Source organism: Falco peregrinus, chromosome 6 (assembly GCF_023634155.1).
Source record: "Falco peregrinus isolate bFalPer1 chromosome 6, bFalPer1.pri, whole genome shotgun sequence".
Lineage (NCBI taxonomy): Eukaryota > Metazoa > Chordata > Aves > Falconiformes > Falconidae > Falco > Falco peregrinus.
Genome location: NC_073726.1, coordinates 46,069,046 through 46,090,451, shown reverse-complemented (window position 1 = coordinate 46,090,451; position 21,406 = coordinate 46,069,046). Strand labels below are relative to the sequence as shown.

Below are 21,406 nucleotides of genomic sequence, written 5' to 3'. Positions count from 1 at the left end.
ATATGCTGCAGGATCGAGAAACAAATAAGCAGGTTTCGAGGATGGTTACCTAGAAAGCCAATGAAACTGGACAAGGAGACACTGCCAGATCTGGAGGAGAATGACTGCTATACTGCTCCATTCAGCCAACAAAGGATCCATCAGTGAGTATTTTATTATATCTTAATTACAAGATTAAAACTTTTCCTTCTGGATTCACCTTGGAAAAAATCAATTTCTTAGTCCATGTCTTAAAGACTAGTGGCTTCAAATCAGTTCTTTGTCACAAAAAGGGAGAGATAGAGAGTCCTGAGAGAGCATAAAGTCTCTATCTAGAAATGTCTACATTTCTAATAATTAAATGTCCTGCTCAAAGCTAAAGGAAATCAATGGAAAAATTAATTTTGTTTCACTGGAATTTCAATTACATCCCTAGAGTAGTCAAATGTCTAATTCTGTCTTGGGTCAGAATTGCAGTTGTTCTTTGTCTCTTAAAGATGTGATAAAACTTTTTTTTCAGCATTTCTATGTCTAGCATAATCAAAATCAGTTCTTCTAGCACAGTCAAAATGAACTGATACTGCATTTCATTTCTAGTTATGACTGTAGAACAAGCAGAACTCTAAAGAAAGCAGAGAATGTCAGGGGGTGGGGATGCATTATTTCTCTGTCTTTCACTTTTATGGAAACAAAATTGCTTGCAAAATTCTAGTGTTAAGACCTACCAGTGACACTTGCTCAAGCCTACCAATGGCACCGGTGTTGCACCAATGTCACTAGAGAAATCATTTGACTACTAGAAGCCTTCATTCACTTGCAAAATGCAAAACAGAAGAAGCCCCATTTGACTTTCAGATCCCATGTTGACTTTCAAGGTTGTCAGTTTTTGAGGAAAGAGGGTGTCTTATGGGTAGTTACAGTGTTTGTGAAATGGGAAACAATCATTGACTAATTGGGAGCAAAATCACGAAGAATAGGCAGCAGACCAGGGTACTAACAGAAAACATAGAATGAGTTACAGGCAGCTCAAAGTCTAAAAATCTGAAATATGTGATTTTATTCAAAGAGGAGCCAAGTTGGTGTAAGGCTCTTAAATGCCTCAGAGTGAATAGACATTTTCTGCCATAAGTAGTGTCTTTCCAAACACAGCAGGAAAAAAAAAAAAAATCACACAAAAAAACCCCAGGTGCAAATTTCCAGGGAATTTCAGATTTCAGTAGAACTCTGCTCCTAGCACCAGTCACCAGCCATGGTTATCTCCATTACATGTCTGTGCCCTGAACAGACAATCAGGTTCAGACTACAGAGCCTTCCAATACTTGAGCAGTTATTGTGTCCTGCAAGAGGAAAAGTAGGTGCAAATTAGTTTGAGAATATATCAGTGATGATAAAAAAATAAAGAAAATGGGATGTCTGGATTGATATTTTTATTAATAGTAATATTAACTACTACCTTCCCTTAAAATTACAGCACATAAAAAAGGGGTTTTGTAGCTGGAAGGAGAATTGGCGTATACGATCCAGAATGTTATTTTCATTCTTCTGCCTTGCTCCTGCTTGTGTTGGTAAACTGTCAGGAGGCATTTATTAAATACTGTGTTAGTTTCATTAACATTCCCCACTGTTGTTTGACACTTCTTTTACATCATTGCAGACTTTGAAGCTCTACTCCCCAGCAGGTCTGACATTTTCCATTTTGCTTTCTGTATAATCTTCCTTTCCTTCTCTGTGGGGACTGAAAAAATGCTGGCTGAGCTTCCCTCCTCCCAGAAAGTGCTGGCTCTGACAGGATTCTTGTTTTCCCATCGTGCTCCAGCCTGTTGGCTGTGTCTCTTGTTCTGCTTCAATAGAATTTTGAAATATAATGACTTGTTCAATATTTGTACAGTGAGTTGCATGCAGGCGTTTTAATTGTTTCAAGAATTTCAGGGTTTGTTGGTAAGCAGAGCGTTTCAGGAACATCTTCAGTATGTGCTTTTGATCTTTGATTGTGGAGTACAGGTATCAAATGATAGAAAAAGTAGAGTTAAGAAGAATAAGGTTATCGGTATCAGTTAACAGTCAAGAAGTGTATTATGTTGGAGTTCAATTTGTACAAAATTTCTGCTTACTTTGCGAAAATTGCTGTTTCTTCCAAGATATACATAAACATCCTGTTGAAAGATCTGTATATAACAAGCCAATAGTAAAGATACCCACCTATGATATCAGTATGAGTAGAAAAGGATTTTTGCATTTATGTTTACCCTAAAACTTATTAAATGATGTAGCAATTACTGTGAGTGGCACCTTATTTGTCTGAGTCAGTTGTGCCAGATGAGGGTTTGATCACTGAGAAAATTATTTCTCTTTCACCTCTACCCACTGCTAAATGTAGTAATCCTCACAAGTGCAGCACTGATAATTAATTGTCACCTACTCGGAACAGTAACAGAAATGCTCCAAAGCTGATAAAATCCTGCCTCTTTATGAGATTAAAGCTTTAGTTTTCAGTTGTCACTGTTGCATTTACATAAGCTTTTACTTGCTTTTTAACAACTAAAAAAGTTAGTAATTTAATATAAAATGATTTTAAAAAAAAAACAACTCTCAGGATTTTTATTTAAATTTCTAACCCAGAGACCCACAATACTGGTTTAGGAATGTGAAGATAAGTAGTTACTGGAATTCTTGAGCTGCAGAAATGAAGAACTATCATCTACAATAATGTTACAAAAATTTAGCTTGCAGTTTGGCGGTGGTAAGAAAAGTCCATGCATCTTTATGTTTGGTGTAGTTAAGGTTTTGCTAGAGTGCTCTTACCATACCATATTGCCATTAAAATGCAATTATAATGGAGACTACATAATTGTCATGGGCAGTTACTTGTGGAGTTCACATTGTCTTCAAGTACCTCATCCTGTAGGCTAGAATAACAGTAACGGTCTCTTCCATAGACTTGGGCTTTTAGATGTGACTATGTAATCCCCTTCCACCACACAGTTGTGACAAAACTGATTCAGACAGAACACACACAGGACAGGGAGGGTCCCAGTACCACACCGGTGTTCAGCTGACTGACCTCAGTGCTGTTCAAGACTTTTCATCCAACATAGGGCCATTTTTTGAGGAAGGCAAATATTTGTAACATGTTGAGTACTTGAAGTCCTCAGAGAATGGAGAATAAATGCAAGGCTTTCAGTCCTTGTGTACTGTGTTAAGGTGGTAGCTGAAAAACTTCACTAGTGTCTGCATTTTATCAGGTCTTATGTACAGTTTTTGAATTTATACTAAAAAGATAAAATTTTCGTGCAAAACTGGAATCCTAAGTGAGAAGAAGAGATGAATGGGGAAGTACATTAAACTTATTTAAGAAATAGCCACAGAAGCCTAAAATGTATAATCAGTATTTTAATTACACTATTAATGAGGATTTTTCTGGCTATTGTACAAGTATTTCTGGAGAGCAAGATATGTATTTTTGCCAGTTGAACATATCTAGGATTTTTGTGTTGTCATAAATCAATGTTTTTCCAGGATATGCTGAACAATTGCTTAATAGCATGTAGTAAATCATTTACAAATACAACCATCTTGGAAGTATAAATCTCCATATACTGAGTTTTCAACAAAGATTTCCGTGTCCTTGCTGTAGGTTTTGCCCCATACCATAGCCAGAGGTTGCAGAATTCATCCTTCTTTCCTGGGTCCATGTGCTTTTAATTTTTTAAAATACTATTCCTTAAATATCTGTATGAGCTTGTCCATGTCTGATGTTTGTCCAAATATTGCAGTATTTCAATTTGGGTCTGGAATTCCTCATTTCTTCCTTTCTTTGCAGCATCAGACTTTTTTCCACCTCATCAAAGACTGGCAGTTTATGTTTTTTGATTCAGCTACAGTTTTCACATCCAGGTCTCCAGTCTGATACAGATGATGTTTGTAACATGGTCTTAATTTGTGGTAGCTTCTTTTAAAGGCATAGAAAGACAGATGACTGACAATATTTACCACACAGAGTCTGGGAAGGAAAATAGTTAAGACTGAAACCAGCAAGGCCTGATCAGGCCTTTTTTCAGTAGGGATTAATATTTTTGAAATATTGATGTACAATGAATATGTGCAATTTTAGTAGAGCATATTGATGATCTTTTTCTTTCTTGCATTTTTCTTTCCTATTCAGATAGAAAAGGCCAGATGTGGAGAAAGGCTAGCTTTCAGAAAAAAACTAAATTTCTTTCAGGAGGCACAGCTAAGCATCTGCCCTCCCTCCAAAACAGGTGAAGAAGAAAATGCAAGAATCACATTTGTAAGATACTCCTATAACTTTTGCAGCATGCTTTCAGGTTTTGTTTTAAAGGGATTATGGCACACTTTATAGGGTATATCACAAAGCTGTCAGTAAAAAAGAATACCAAAATTAATCTTATTTCCTAAGTAGTAGGAAATCTCTTTTTGAAGGAAAGAAGCTTCTGTGTGGCTGAGGCAAACATTTTCTTTTTAATTGTGTGGAATACAAAGTAATAATTTTTAAGATAGACTTCAGAGTATTCTTTCTCTCCTGCAGCCACAGCCTGGGAAGGGCTTTATTTACGCCAAAGCATTTCTTCTGAAAATTATTTATTACATGAATGCACAGTTCACAGTATGTGAAAAATGTTTTCCATCAGACATGATGAGAATTAGTTACTTTTCTACTGCATCTTAGTTATTTTATGTAGTGAGCTGCTAGTCAGTTGGGAATAGTAACAGTAGTAATTAGCTGCAATTTCTTAGATAGCTGTATACTACATAGGAAAATGTTTTTAATTCCTGATTAGAGATTTCAAACTTTGTATCAGGAGCTATTCCCCACCACCTTTTTTTTTCTTCCAAAGGAGATAAACTCTTTGGTTAAATATTAATCTAATATATAATTGGATGAACCACTTAAAAATAAATATTTACTACTTCAGTGAAAATTAGATTAAAAATTCACATAATTAGGAGGATTAGGCCAGTATCTGGATTAATTTAAAAAAAAATGGTCCTGCATACCAGAAGTTAATGGAGTTATTCTCATTTATACTATGTTCCCTTGGGTACATAAGGATCTTGTTCAGTATCTTTGTCAGATTTCTAAGATAGGTGTCTCTCAGGGAAGAGTTAGATTTTTAAGCTTTCTCTGGATGCTCAGATCGTCCCTAATAAATCCCATCCCTGTCAAGATGATCTATGCCCAAGTCCCCCTGAGCTGCTTCACCCCAAGATCATGGATGGGTCAGGGAGCTGCTACCACTGGAGACGAGGCACAGGACTGCATGGACACTTACCTGTTTTGAACCAGGATGGTCCTTCTTGTGTTTAAATGCATTTACAGTATAATAACTATACATTTGCAAATAGCTTTTTTATAAGCAGGGAAACACAATTCTGTAAGATTCCTGCCATTAAACAAATCTTTGTGCAACAAAATTTGGAAACGCCCTTTAATGGACTTTTCTAATTCTCTCTGATTCTCAATGTTTTAATTGTCTGGCAAACTGAATGAAACAGGGCATTCCTGAAAAATACATAAAGCTTATTCTCTCTCAGATGAATATTCCTGAGTGAACTAATTTAAATTAGGAAGTGATTTGGGTGGCAGGGTGATTTGGGGGGAAGGGCAGAGGAAGGTAGAGGAGAGATTCAGCACTTTAACAGCTCTATTTTACTTCAGCGGTTTTGAGGTTATGATGTGCCAAATAAGAAACAGACAAAGCCGCTAATACATTCTTCATCCCAAAGCAATCTTGCTTTAGGCACATGATGTGAAAAATCACTGATAACCATTAATAAACATTTTCTTTTATATAAACAGGTGGATCAGCTGCAGCCTTATAATTCAGGCAAAATGAAAATAAACAGAAATTGATAATAATAATACACCCATTTTCAAACAAATAAACAGGGACATTTGGTAATATTCTCACTGGAATACTGCCAGCTCATCTTATGCTGTTACTACAGCTGATGATTTTCTTTCTCTGATATTAAATAAGGCAGAAACCTGCTGTTGTCTTAGCCAACAACAGCTAGCTACCACCAGTGGTTTCCCTGGGAGTGCAGAGGATTGGGCATTTTTCTGTACTAAAGAATACACTTCTCATATAGTTATTATGACTTCAGACAACATCTGTGGTTTTAGTTTGTACTGTTTCCAGCAGTAGGCATTTGCTTGGAACATACCTTTTGGTATGGTAAGTGTCAGACATCAAATGTTTGTGTCTGGGTATCCCATGGAGAAAAGGTGCCCATTGATATGTGCATGCATACGTCCTGGCTTTATAACCAGACCATGGGTGTTCAGCTTGCAGCTTGTATATCTTACTAGTACAGCAGAAAATAGCCTGTACTTACTTTTTGTTTCTCAAAAATAAATTGATTTTTTTTTTTTCCAAATGGGTGTTACACAAAGATTCAAGAGCTAAATTTACCCCTAAAGGGTTTGTACAACCTGCAAAATTACCAAAGAGAATGTACAAACAGGAATTCATTGGCAATTAATTTGAGGGCCTTCTTTAGATGACAGTTAGGTTTGCTGTGCTTTGTTATCCATGGAAAGACAGTTTGAAATCTCCAGTCAGACTCTAATTAAGAAAGCTACAAATATAATTTCAAAGCAATTAACCTTCACTGAGTCTTCATGTCGCTTACAGTGTGATTGTAAGAGCAATATTTCCACAATGACATTTTTAAAAGGGACTTTAATTAGGAATCAACTCTGGAACCTTTCCTGCCAGAAGTGCTCTTGTTATCTTCATTTGGGTTTTCCTTTTGAGTAAGAACACCTCACTCATATAAGACTTACAGGACCAGGCTAATGGTAATAACTGTTGTGGAACAGATCACTGGCTTTATTATCTACCTATACATTAACTTCACAGGTAATAAAAATAATAGTGTATTAATCCTTACTTATTTTTTATCTTACAAATGAGGTAACAAAGTGATCAAAACCTTCAATGAACTATCTCCTAAATAAAGTCTAAGTCTTTACTGAGCCTGAAAACAAGCTGTATTGCTCTTATGAATATTCAAACCCTTGAGCACACTGAAATTCTAACAAAGGCAGCAGAAACAGAAGAGCTGAGGAAACTGTTCGATCTTAAAGTAGCAAGGGTTAAAAATATCTCTAGAAAGCCTCTGCCTTATGCAGTGTATAGCTCAGTAATGTGTGATGAATGTTTCTATACACCTAGTTTGGAAATGTCTTCAGCTCTGACCTCTGTGAGCTGAAATTTGAAGGGTGAGATTCTCCATAGACTGAGAAATTCTTTCTCCTCAGAATTTTTCATTGCATGCTGTAGACCATGAATTAGCCTTGATGGCTATTCTGTGAGTATGGATTTGCCACCCACATTCAGAAAGAAGACAACCTGGAGCACAAAAATTTTGGAGGAAGAAATGTCCATAAAGCATGTAGAAAGGGATAAGTCCTACACTGACCCACGTGGTTCTCACCTGACAAGAGCAGCTCCTGTGATTTTCACGATAAACTGAAACCTCTCTGGCATTGTCCTAATTTATGTCAGCCTCTAACTGGGATGTTGTAACACATAGTTACGACTACTTGAGAAATTCTCAACCTTTCAACGCCTCCCACTCATGTCTGCCTATTTCTGTTTCCTGTGCCAGAGCTCCCTGTTTGCTTGGTTGTGGTGATACTGCTCTTTCTAGGGCTACTTTACAGACCTTTTCACAGAAATAATCTGAGTATTTGAATTAAATGGATTAAAAAAAAAAGTTGGGTTTTTTTTATATTGAAAAATAGGTGAGGATTTTTTTTTAACCTTTACCAAATGCAATTCCATTCCAAAACAATGACATTTTTAGGGATGGACAGGACATCCAGAGGACTCATTTTGGCACTTCTTTTTCATCTTTGGTGAACTTTAGCATCTCTGCTGCATCCATGTCTCCATGAGCAATGTTGGAAAATGCTGAAGGACATGTTCTTGGCCTAGCCTAGTCATGGTGAGATCTAGCCATGGTGAGTTGTCGCTCCTGCCCTCAGATGATGCCTTTTACTGGCACAAGGATGGGCTGAGAAGAACCTCTTATACTCACACATGTTTTAGGACTGCTTCAGCTGGTTCTGGAACAGGCAGAGTTCTTTGTGGCAGTTATACTGAGGTGTTGACATCTGCTTCACAGACACATCTGGCAGTTCCTTCTTGGACACATGAGATCAAAATTGCTAAATTTACAAATACATGCAAATGATGGAAGTGTTTGTTTAAACAAGTAGTTCTTATTTCTTTTTAATATTGCATAATGCTTTATTTTTGCCTTTTTTCATTCATGACTCATAAAAACAGAAATGTCTAAATGTAGAAAACCTATTAACCTACTTGTCCAGAAAAATTGCTGAAATAACTACCTATGGTTGCAATATGACATAGTCATGGTAACAGATGGCCAAATAACCTTGCATTACAAGGAAAATAGGTTAATATTATTGGTATTACCTGAATCGATGTTGTTAGTTTCTCAGATAAGGGGATTCAACTTTCAATTGAATCCTACAAGAACTCGTAGCTAAGCCAGAATGAAAATTACTGCGCTACTTTGATTTCATAAGTTATCTTCACAGGTTTTTAATGTTCAACACTGTCTGGGAGGTGAGACCTTGGAAAGTCAGATATCAAAAGAAAATGAAACAAAGTGGGGAAAATGCTAACTGTTCATTTCTGATCTACTACTGTCTTCTAATTTGTTTCTGCTGCTATTAAAAAAGCCTAATACAGAGCTCCAGCTTCAGCTGGAAATAATTCTGTTCTATCTGGTTCAGAGTTTAGGTTGGTTTTTCATCTAATATCCTTAAGCATTAAGACTTATGTGATGACTGTATTTTCTTTTTGTCAAAATCCTTCTAATACTTACTATTTTACATACTGATTACTTTCAGCTACATTTGGTACAGGTGTAGCTGTATCAAAGATAAGCACAGTCTTGTTTACTTTGTAAGAATCAGCAGCTTGAAGTAGAATATTGTACCTATACAGAAAAGGCAGCTGGTAGTACACACCAATTGTATATCCTGTTTGGTAGCAGCCCATCGGTAAATTGGCACAGACCTGGTGGTCAGCCAATATGCATAAATCAAATTAATTTCAGTAGGTACTGCAGGGCACATGTAGGGCTTTGGGAATAGTAGGGATGTGCGAGGAAACCAGAAGTACAGTACTGAGTAGATTGCAGATGCAGAAATGACCTGTGAGTATCGGGGGTGGAGTGGGAAAGGAGACATGAGATGGTAACCTCTAGAAAATGAGGTTTCATTAATTATGGTACTCTTAGAGCAACTTGGGTTTTATACCTTTACTCTAAGTTTTTTACTACTTGCCTTTGTAAGTTCCTTATGTTTGGTTTCAGATTGTCTTGTATGGAAAATTCAGCAGAGAATTTTGATAGTAAAGAGGGAGCATATGAAGCCCCCCAAGTCCAGAAGCTGGACTCCTTGTCTGTTTTTCCAAATGACTGTGGAGGTGAAAAGCCATGTATGATCTCCCATGGGTAAAGATTTATTCTGAAAAAGCGAGTTTTCCTTTGGGTAAAATTACCTGAGGGGAAAACTGAGCAGTGGGTCCCACGTCGTGCAGAAGACAAGATGACATGATTCTATACCAAGCTCCCTGTCAAGATTATCTCTGTTAAAGTCAGATTTGTCTAGTGTGCAGTCCTACAGGCTGGTCTTTCTATAACATCTTTATGAATTTACCATTTTATTTATCTATCCTCTAGCTCTTCACCAACACAGAGGAGGAAAACAAACTTACTTCCTATCCAAAGTATTTTAAAAAATATGAACCTTTCCCTTCAGTCAGTTACTAAGGACCACATTTTAAAAAATGTTTACTTTCTTCAATATATGCGCAGGACCACTTAATCAGAAAATCCCTTTACTTATCTACTTATTTGAGCATCTAAACAAGTTTCACAGTCTATCCTGAAGACCTACACACTTCAAGCAACTGTAAGAAGTCTTGAGCAGTATTTGATTGACAAGCCGAAACAGTATTTCTAAACACTTATATTGTTTGCATTTTTCCTATAATTATGATGATATGCTAAAATATCTTGTTTTCCTTGAGTATGTCTATTGGGATTAAGAAATCCATATAAAATTTATTATGCCAGCCAATCTAATCAATCCAATCTATTTTGTGTCCTTTTCTTTTTTAAAAAACAATTTTCCTGGGCTCATCACAATTCTGTGTAAACTATTGAATCTGCATTCATACATAACTCTGTAAGTAGCTTCTGAAAGCTAATCTTCTGCTCTATTTTAGCCTCCAGGACCAAACATAAGAGTATGTAATGTTTTCTGTTTCTAACATAGTATTTCATTTTCAGTAGGAAATTAAATGGTTTTACCAAGTGGATGTTTTCATTTGACTCTTAATGGTAAAGCATAATAAAGAAGCCTGAAATAGAAATCAAATGTGAATTTCTACAGCTGCACTTACAAACCTTATGCTTTTGCAAATTTTTGTGGAAATATTTTGTAGTTTTCAGTGAATGCTTATAGTAAGGAATGCTTAAATAACTTTGACCTTTCTCCAGACTTCTCCATGTAATTCTTTGTTAGGGAATGAATACTATTATTGATATCATCTCATCCGGTGAATCATCTCACTTAATCTCGTGTCCTTTAATCTTCCTTGCACTTGCTCACATTCTGTACATTTTTAGTGTGCTATAGAAAGTAATGGAATTCAATATTTGCTTTAAACATGCTACTATATGTTGCTGAAATTCCCTTTTTATTTTTATATAGCTTCATCATACATAACAAAGATACTTTCTTCAATAATGCTACAAGAAGTAGAATTGTACACCATATCTTACAAAGAGTGAAATACGAAGAAGGGAAAAACAAAATTGGTAAGTGCTGAGCAATGTCCTTCTAAACATGGGTCCTAAGTCCCACCAAAAAAAAGCAAAGTTTGCCTGGGCTCATAACAGACTCTTGCTTGCTTTTCAATCACCTCAGTTTTGAGCTGTTTAGATCTCACCCACTGCTGTTGTAGAGGCTTTGCCTGGAAGACTTGATCATTTCCCTGTAATATCAGGCTGTTTTCACAGGCACAGATGTCACCACATGGGATTTATCACCTCTGCAAGGAAAGAGACTGACTTAAGTGAGAAATATGTACAGATTAAGGACGTTGGAGAAGCAGATAGATTCATGCAGAAAAACTTTTACTCCTTCATAAAAATGTATTTGGAAGCACGGCAAGATTGCTGCTGCTGTACATCTCAGCCTGTAGAGCTGTATCCTTGGATACCTGTCCATTCTTAAGGGAGATGGAAGGTTTTGTATCTCTGTAGCTGCTGTAAGTCAAAAGGGAGTTCACCAATGATATCCTCAGTGCAAAGGATGCCATGCATAACTGTGGCACCACTTTCAAACAGTGGGTGAAGTGGAACTTTGGAAAGCAGGCAGTGGCGGAGGAGGGCTAGAGCATAAAACAGTGGCCCTCTTCTGTCTTGTGATACACAGCACATACTGCTTGTTTACCACATAGAGACTGGGGCATCACAAAGGGGCAGTCCCTGCAGCCTATGTAATTTCCCTGCTGTTTAAACCCTGTCCTTCCTAAAAAGGTAGAGAAACATCCCAGAAATTCACTTGTTTCCTCTTAAGTTCCTGGGATGAGGGCAGAAATAACTCTCAGCAGTGGCAGTGAACAGAGGGGAGAGAAGAAGGGGAAGAATTCATACGGTGCATGCAGTCACTGCATCTAGCAGACACACTTGCAGTCCCTGACTGTCTCAAGATCCCAAGCTCCCTCACATATCTGTGTTGTACCTACCAGGAACACAACCTTGCATTGATCATTGGGCAGAGCAAAGCCCTGCTCAGCTGTACAGGTTTTGCTTTTCTGCTAGAGACTTTGGAAGAAAGCATATACTTGCCAAGCAGATACTAATGCCATCACTGAAAGTGCTATTTATGTTTAATTAATACTTCTCATTGCTGTATTCTTGCTGCTATCATTCCCCTGTGGATTAGAAAAGGAATCAGGACTCTTTGCCTCTTGGTCAATGGGGTTCAAATGCCTTCAGGCTGTTAGTGCCAGTATTTAGGTTTGCATTGCCTGATGGTTGTTTAGTCCTATTTTGGTGACTTTCCAAGTGAAAAGTGCCCACATCTCAGCAGTCATTCATTATTTCTCTCAAGGTTCTCATTAAAGAGGGACAAGGCCTGACTGAGTGGGGTTTATGATTACTTTTTTGTGCTAAGTAGCACTCTGTTTGGCTCAAGTTCAAGTATATTTTCTGGTCTTGTACTACTGCAGCCTGTCTTGTTCCTGTTCTACCTGTTAGTCCAGAAGCTTTCATAAGACATAAACTGAACATTTACAGTGTTATCATATGGAAATTAAGTTTCAGTTTCTTTACTGGCCTGCAGTTCAAAAATGTAAAGATCTTCCCTGAAGTTTTCAGCTCTCAGGAAATACAGCCTTTCATCTAAATAGCTTCCTTAGACAATAATTTATGAGGTCAGGCTTCAATCCTGGTGTGAGGTCCCTGATTTCACTGAAGTTATGCTAAAGATAGATTTGACAAATGAATCTTTAAACATCCAGCATAATAAATGACAGACTTTGAGTAATATTTGAACAAGTCTTTCCTTGTATTATATCTTAGTTCATCAAAATCTACAGAAGATGAATTTTTCTATATGTATCTTTTACTGTCAATGGGCTTCAAACTTCATTTAGCCAGCTTATTATGAAAATGTATTTTGCTTTTTACTTAGCAGTTTTCTGGTCCTATTGGTAAATAATTGGATACTTTTGATTCTTAGGTCTGAATCGATTGCTCAGTAATGGCTCCTATGAAGCTGCATTTCCTCTTCATGAGGTATTTTTCTCAGTTTTTTTTTTTTCACTTTGTACCAAGATTTCCCACAAAATAAATTCTTAATTGCGTAATCATTTATTCTTAATCTTACTAATGCTATTACTCTCTTGCATTCTGCATCTCCTTCTGACATCTCTCTCAATTCAAAGCGCTTTTTTCTTGGGAAAAAAAATGGGATTTTTTTCTTGCAAAAAGAGATGAATGAGGAGAGTTGTTCTGGATCTGTTCTGTAAAAAGTATTTGGGTTTGATAAGTGAGTATGTTTTCAAAGGGAAAAAATATCATGCTTTGATGTTTTGGTTTTTTTTTTTTTAGATTCTCCAGTTTATAGCCTTTGACTTGAACACCATTTATCATAATTTCCTTAGGAAGAATAATAACATATCTTATTGAAGTCAGAGGAAATTGTCCTTTTAATGTCATTATTTAGCTTTTGGAGCACAAGTATGAGGCTTGCATAAATTGTGTTATCCATACTGGGAGTGAGAGAGATTTCTTAGATATTCTTTTTTTGCTGCTGTTGTTCATTAATGTCCAGATTTGTATTTTAGGGAAGTTACAGAAGTAAGAATTCGATAAGAACCCATGGGGCAGAAAACCACAGGCATCTGCTCTATGAATGTTGGGCTTCCTGGGGAGTGTGGTATAAATACCAGCCACTGGATCTCGTGAGGTAAGACTTCCCTGCTTTTAGTACATCACATTATAGGTGCTTTGAGCATAGGTTATTTCTTTTCTGAGAAAGCCATGAAAATCTCAGTTAATTCATGTGTTTTTTAGAAACTGTTCCTGAGGTCATAGGAATCCATTTAATTCACGTTGCCACTACTTTCAAAGTATCTATAGAGAAGCTTGTAGGAGGACCTGAAAGTGAAGGAAATTTCCTTCTAGAGTTTCCTGACACCATAATTTCTAATGAAGGGTTTGCAGAATATTTAAGAGAGGAAAAAAACATGGAAGAGAGAAACCTTTGGAGGCTGGGTAAACTTGGTTGCATGTCTGTCCACTGAGGAGTTCTTCCCGGCAGAGCATGGCTTTGGTGAAAAACAGGCTGTCATCAACTAGATATTCTTTTTTCCCAAAAAGCAACCACAGAAGGAGCACTGGGTGAAGTTTCATGATCTTTACAAATGGCACAGAGCAGAGCTTACAGTCACTGAATGTACTACTGTGTTCAGCAGCCCTAGTGGTAGATGGGTGGAAGTTTCTCCTCTACACCTCCCTTAAACTCAGCCCAGCTACATCACCACAGCCAGGATTTATATTCATCTTGAAGAAGCCTGCAAAGAAGAAACACTGAGAAAGCTCAGATGTGACACCAAGTTCTTATAGCCCTTTTAAATAACGTTTTCAAATAGGTTTGCATGTGCTCATAGAGGATTAGGTATTTTTTATGCATATGTAGAGAGCCAGAGCCTCTACTGATCATGTTGGCAGAACCATTATTGCACATTAATGGGCTTTTTCTACTTGAAGAGAGGAATATGAAGCTACAAGGCGCTATTAATGAAGTCTTAAGATGTATTGGGATCACTGAAGATACGTCAGCCATTGGGAAGGATCATACAGAGCACACAATTGGTCCAGCATATTAATTTCTCCTTTTATAAGTTCTGTAACTGATGGGAAATTTTGCTTTTATTGATTCTCAAAATTGCTTTCAGATGAAAGATTTGTGCAGAGTGGCCCTGGAGACAGACGGTGTTATTAAGGATGTATAAAAACTATCTATTCATAAAGTAGGAGGTATTCAATTTCCATGGAGAAAAGGTTCACAGAGAAACAAAATAAAAAAAGTTTTACTGAGTCACGTAATTCTTAAAATGCTTTAGAAAACAAAGTAATGTGTTTGTACTTCATAATTTAATCCTCAAAGCTCAAAGCATATTTTTTTTTTAAATACACTGGCCTGGACAGAAATATGGAATTTTTGTCAAATTACATTACAGAGAGGCCAATAGTTATACTTAAGTTTTTAATTTTTAATTTTCCAGTATTTAAGAAGATATTAATGTCGCAGTATAAACAACTTATTTTTATAACATTTTAATCATTTGTCTAAGGTGGTCAAGGCAACTGTTCTTCATCAACATTTCTTGCTTGCAAAAGTGTTCTTGACCCAATATCTGGGGTTTGGTTTAATTCTGTTTATGAATATGAACATTCAGGCATCTGGAAGTTTTTTTAAGCTTGAGAATAAATGGTAACAGAACGAGCAAGGTTAGATTCATGATTGTTCTGGACCTTGGTAGCAGCATTCTTGAGTATCTTGGGTTTGATATTTAAGATTTTGTAAGATGCTTTAGCTTATCATCAGACAGTGACATCCACAGATTTTTCCACAGATATTTTACAAAAGAAAAAAAGCAATCAAAATAGCAGATTCCCTAGCTGAGCTCATGAGTGTTCTGTGGTGGGTCAGAGTAGGTCTTTAACCAAGGAGAAGGGGGCAGGGAGAGCTGCGAGGCTCCCTGAGCATTCACAGCAGCGTGAGTCTCAGTAGCCATAGTGCTCAGCAGGGTTCAAAGCTGTCGTCCCAGCCCAGCCTGGCGTGGCTGCAATGAATTCACTGAAGGAGAGGTGACAGGAAAGGGGAGGGAATGCCTCCTTTTTTCTCCTTTCACAGATAATAGATCCCTCACATTTCCTTAGCTCTTCCTGAATCTTTCCTATCTACTGCCACTCTCAGCAGCTCACGTGTCAAGTGAAGAGCTGACAACACCAGTGAGACCTGTTGTTCATTTCACTCAGAGCATCTCAGCATGCATATTTTAAACAGAAGCTTTTCTAGTACCAGTTCTGCATCAAGAGCAACTTTTTTGCCTTTTTCCCATACCAACAGCTACGTGGGGTGTGCTTGAAGGGAGTGGTGTTTCCATCTGTACAAAAGCAGTGGATGGATGTTAATTCTTTCACAGAAATCTAGACAGAACTTATTGCTGCCCGCTGACATTCCCCTTTACTATATGCTTTAGAAAGGCTAAGGAGTAAATTAGATGTAGATAATATAATTGTCTCATTAATAGATGTGATATTTCCACCTTAAAGTCAAGTTGCTGCAACGGTGAAATTATTCATACTTTGGTGCTGTTCTATTTCTTCCTTAGCTATTAATATGAGGCCTTACATCTCTGGTGCTGTCAGTTTGGTGCCTCCCAGATTTCATTTAATCTCATCAGCTGGCTGTTATGGAGATACTAGTTGCTAGAAATAAACAAGAAAAAATCATTTGAGGGGAATTGTATGATTCTGCTTTCACTCTGCTTTGAAACACATGGCACTTATGAATGCGCAGACTTGGCACAATTGCAAAGGCTCTCATTAATCAACAGATGTGGTACCATGATTTTAATGACACTTCTGTTGGAATTTAGGATCCACCGTTACTTTACAAAAATAATTTAAGATCCTTACAACTGATAGCAATTGGAAAGAGGCGGGACTTACTGTATTTATATACTCTGGGACCATGTAAATCAATAGACACTGTTGCAGTGATTCCCGGGAGCTTTGGAGCACCTTCTTCACACTTCTGTGCATAGTTACTTCCCTCTCAGCTGCACACAAATTGCTTCTGCTGCTGCTTGTGCATGTTATTTACAGGACATAAAGGGAAGGAGAAAACTATTTATAAAGTGATTGTAAAGCTACCTGAATGAACCTGAAAGCAAGTGTAATGTCTGAGTAAAGTGTTTTACTCTGTTTACATTAAATGACTTGATTGCAAGCTGACAACTCCCTTTCAGTCTCCTGTCAAGCCTTCCTCCCCATCCCATTGCCCCTGACATGAGAGCTTCATGTGGCCAAAACACCCGTTGGAAAGTTCTAGCTCCCTCACAACTTGTTTCTGTGATGTAAAAAACTCTGTATAGGATTTCATTCTGACCTGAAAAAGAATTAATGAAGATATAGTGTCATGTGAAAGGATCTGTCTATCAGCGCCCCAGGAAAGCCGAGACCCTTGTGCCCAACCAGTCTGTCAGCATCCCATTATAGGGACCCTTCACTGAACAGCCCTGCTGGATCAGAGGGTGATTCAACTGACTTGTTCAGGGAAATTCACCAACAGCACAAGAGGGACCCCTCGGCAGGTCTTCCCACTTTATTCGAATTTGTGACCCACTGCAGGTGACTGCTAGCACACACAAAGGACTAACACTGATAGTTTACAGAATAACACTATTAATATAAAATAGTGACAAATTAAGGTTTGTGATTGCCAGTGATAGCGACTATCTGCAAAAACAAGCTTGAAGTAATATACAACCAAACTATAATCAGGCTAGCATGAGTTAGTTATTAAGCATGCATGAGATAAAGTTCTTTCCTGATAGGCGTCCCTATAGGGGACAAGACAGGTTCAGCCTATCGACCGATCCCGGAAGTTATGATGGAGTCTTCCCTAACTTCTCCCCTCATTTGTCTACTTTTTATACTTTTGTTTACTCTCGGGTGGATCTTGAGTGACTCTAGTCATTCGTTCTTTTATTATTGATTGGTGTAAAGTTCTCTCACTTCTCATTTAAAGATATAGCCAATAAAAATATAAAGTGCATGCTTGGTGAGGGGTGATCGTACCTTGGAGGTGGGTAACTTTGGGATGGAGGTGTGTGTTAGTATTATAATGAGAATATAATGAGCAAGGTTTGCCTAAGGAAAACGATTTCACCACAGTTCTGCCTCAGCAATGGACATCTTCTCTCGTATTTCCCAGCTGACAGCTACTATGCAGCTTATCAGCTGTGTGGTACCATCAGGTTCTCAATCCTGCAGGGAGTACAGCAGAGCCTGGTTGCAGTGTCTCCACTCCACTCCACCCTCCACTGCACCTCTAGGATAGCAGGCTGTGCTGCCTAGGGAGCCATGGTGGAGCAGATTCCATGCATACCAACCATCCTGAAAGTGGCAACTGTGTTTTACTCTAAAAGGGTTTCTGTAATACTACAACTTCTATCAGACCCCAGTTTTCTCTAATTTCCCCTGAGTGATTTTCCCACCACTAGGTTCTTGGCTTGAGTCCAAACCTGTCTATATTTTAGCTCTATGACTTCCTTCTAGGTATCCTGAAAGCAAAAGATTATATAATGAAGGTTGTTAAATACAGAATGATTCAGTATCATGTTTTACGCATCTAAAGTCTGTCTTTCTAGCTTAATACTTTTTAAAAATGTGCCTGATTTATAATACTGAGGTTTAAATCTTGGCCCATTTAAATCAGTGATAGTTCTACCACTGGAATGCAGTGAGGGGAGAGACAGATTAAGGCAGATGATATTGGAGGGCTAGTATACACACTAGCATAAAATGGAGAAGCTGAATATTATTTATTTTTTTTATAGTTCTAATGGTGCACCATATATGAGGATAGGTGATATGGATTATTCTATTAGGTGCTTGGGGTTTTTTTGTCTGTGCTTTTTATATTAGTTGTGGAGGAAATTTTCAGGGGAGACAGAAGAACCATCAAAGATACCAAACATTGTTTTCTATTATTATTAACAATATGAAAAGTTGGATAGTAATAAGTTAGCAAAGTTAACAAAAATGCAGGTGTTAACAACACTGGAAAATTTTGAAGAGGGTGTCAATGAGCAGAGTGATAATCAGTGAAATTTAGGTATAACTAATGCACAGTGATGCACCCTAGGAAAAAAATCTCTAGAATTCTTCATGTAGATTAATGCGTTCTGGCTAAAGTGCCAGCATACAGGTAAGAGAAATGCCATCACTGTGGAGAGCTATATGAAATTTCTGTTCTGCATATAGCAACAGAGAAGAAATAAAGAGTTTATTCTTCATATCTGGTGCAACTTGAAGGGAAAGAGTGGCAAAGGTATCCCTAAATCATCTTCATCTCCTGATGATGGTCCAGGCTAACCCAATTATGGATTGAAATGAATGTGGAAATATTCTGAATATGGAACCTAGGAAGGCCTCCAAAGACCTTATTACTGTCATCGTTTGTTTCTATAGCACTCAACCTAATGGTATCTGAGCAGAAACTTTCAGAAAAAACATGCTAGCTACAGGGCCAGAAGAAATTAAATATTAACTTTATCCTGATGCAAATTACAATAGTACAACCTGTGGAATACAAGCTGTGAAGCAAAGGGCAATAGTGGAAGACTGAGGCTGTTTGTCCATATTTAAACCAATATGTATCAAAGTAATGTCAACATGCTGCACTTAGGTTTAAAAACCAGGCTCACAAATGGCCTCAGACACCTTTTCCTTATGTTGCAGAGATTTGGGTTGCTGCCGTCATGTCCATTCTTCTTTATACACACACTAAGCCTTGCTTTGGTCTTCATCTAGGATGAATCTGTTTGATCTCTAGATCAAAAAAAAGTACTATGGTTTGCACTGTTAGGTGGAAAGGCTCAACAAATGGAACAAGGAAACATTTATCCTTGAATGTAGGGAATGAAATAAATAAATCTTGATGTATGTTAGGTTTCCTTCACTACTGTGACCTATGTACGTGGAGAAAAACAGATTGTAAATACTCAGTGGAAGTAAGTTCAAAGTGTGAGCTTGCCTTTTCAGTGCAGCAGGCACAGCTTGACATCCTAGGTGTCAGCCCTAATTAGGCCAAAGGGTTCACTAACACTCGTAAGTCAGAACTCCAAAAGCAGTTTCTAGTGTGTCTTTTTACAGCCAGACCTGCTGCCCTTGTTATTGTTATCTTGCCACTTCTTTAGCCTGTAAATTTGAGTCTCTGTTGAATGACAGAATAAAAGCAACATGACAATATTTGGCTTCTCATACAGATCCGGTAAACTCAAATGATAATAATCAGTGGTCAGTATCATTCAGCAGAGCATGAGCTCAGCCGAGACAGATATTGCTCCCACAGGAAATTTTTTATACCCATTTGAAAACAGATGATTTTGTCCATTTCAGACCAAGTGTTTGTATTCTCTACTGCCTCCAGCCCTAAAGCCCATCATGGGTCTTTTCCTCCTCACTGTGAAATTTTTACTAAAGATGTTTTCTGGTAGCTTGAAGAAGCCAGCAGTGGTAGCTCACTGCATTCTTTGTTTCTGGACATATCAGAAGTTGCATCGTTAGCATAAGAGTGGGTTTTCATCAGCAGCTATTCTCAAATTCAGTTGGTATGCAGGTTTGTCTGCAAAGTCTCTGAAGTGCAAGAATATCATATTGCCTCATTCTTTAAAACTAATCTTGCAAATAATCTCCTGTCATCTTCATTGTTATCACAACAATTACATATTGATTTGTAAAGCATCCTAATCTGATCATTTGCCTACTGTGCACAAGACCATCAAGCACAAGACAATGCATGAGCCTGCTCCTATGCTGAGTTCAGCAGGTTTTTTTGTATGCTTGATGTATTCCTTAACACATAAATAAAGGTTTGGTTGTGTTTGGGAGAACAAAAATGCTAATGAATATGTAGCAAATAGGAGCTTCCTGGCCATTTTGCTGTTAGCGTTTAAGCAATATAACTTACAAATAAGGATTAATTCAAACTATTTTCTTCAAAGGAGTGCAAGATGACACATAAAGATATTTGGTGGACCTCATTTACCCTTTACTTTCCACCTGTGGTAGAATTATGAGATTAGTTTTCTAGGAAATGAGCTGAGAAAAGAAAGAATCAAATGAAAATGAACTGGATTGGAGAATAACCTCTGGCTGATTATTTTTTTTAGAAATAATTTTAGCCTAAATAATTTTTGCTGTTATACCAGTTTTAGGGATGGAACTGATTTCAATGCATTTCAGAAGTACAGCTGAAAGGCAAGCCATCAATTTCCCAGATACAAAGAACTAGGTGTTTCATAGTTACAAATGAGCTCAGTGTTTCCTTTCTGAGGTCTCCACTCATGTCACTGTAAACTGTTGTTAGTGAATTTTAAATTAATGTTTTAAGTTCATTTGTAAGGCAGATCCTTCAGCATGGATTTAGAAACCTAGTTGCAGGCTTTTTCTTCAGGGAATTCTGACTCTGCTCTCTAATCTACTCTTTGGATATGATAGAAATACTTATTTTCTATTAACAAGCAAGATTAAGCAGATTTATTCTAAATAGCAGGTAACTTTGCTGTGTTCTGCTTTAAAACAGACGGTACTTCGGTGAGAAAATTGGGCTGTACTTTGCCTGGTTAGGCTGGTACACGGGGATGCTCTTCCCAGCTGCCTTCATCGGATTGTTTGTCTTTTTGTATGGAGTCACCACTTTGAACCACTGCCAAGTCAGGTAATGTGGGCACTTTTACAGGGGAAATTACAACTGTGTGTTATTATGAATAATTTAGGAGAATTTCACAGGAACTTTTAAATATTTGATTTTGAACTGTTGAATGAATACTGAGGAAAAGAGTGTGCTTGGTTCTCATAAGGTACCCAGTATCAAGCTTTCCTTGTTTTGTGCTCCTGAATTGGGATAGGAGGCAATGTTTCTTGCCCAGCTCCAGTTGCTGATGATGCTGGTAACTCAGTATGAAGTAGGGAAAACGTAGGGCTACTTCATTACTATTGTAACAGGCCAGCAGAAGAGTGGGGAATTTTCACTGTTTTTAAGGCCCCT

General features: G+C 37.6%; 1 protein-coding gene across 6 annotated transcripts in view; it reads left to right on the top strand.

Annotated features, from left to right (window-relative positions):
• ANO4 (anoctamin 4) overlaps positions 1-21,406 on the top strand; it is a 198,067-nt gene that overhangs the window by 128,146 nt on the left and 48,515 nt on the right. For all 6 annotated transcript variants that reach the window (XM_055809048.1, XM_055809052.1, XM_055809049.1 and 3 more), the window contains 5 exons: positions 12-143; positions 10,760-10,866; positions 12,797-12,852; positions 13,404-13,525; positions 20,942-21,076. In XM_055809048.1, coding sequence (XP_055665023.1) covers positions 12-143; positions 10,760-10,866; positions 12,797-12,852; positions 13,404-13,525; positions 20,942-21,076 — 552 coding nt within the window. The remainder of the gene's footprint in view (positions 1-11; positions 144-10,759; positions 10,867-12,796; positions 12,853-13,403; positions 13,526-20,941; positions 21,077-21,406) is intronic.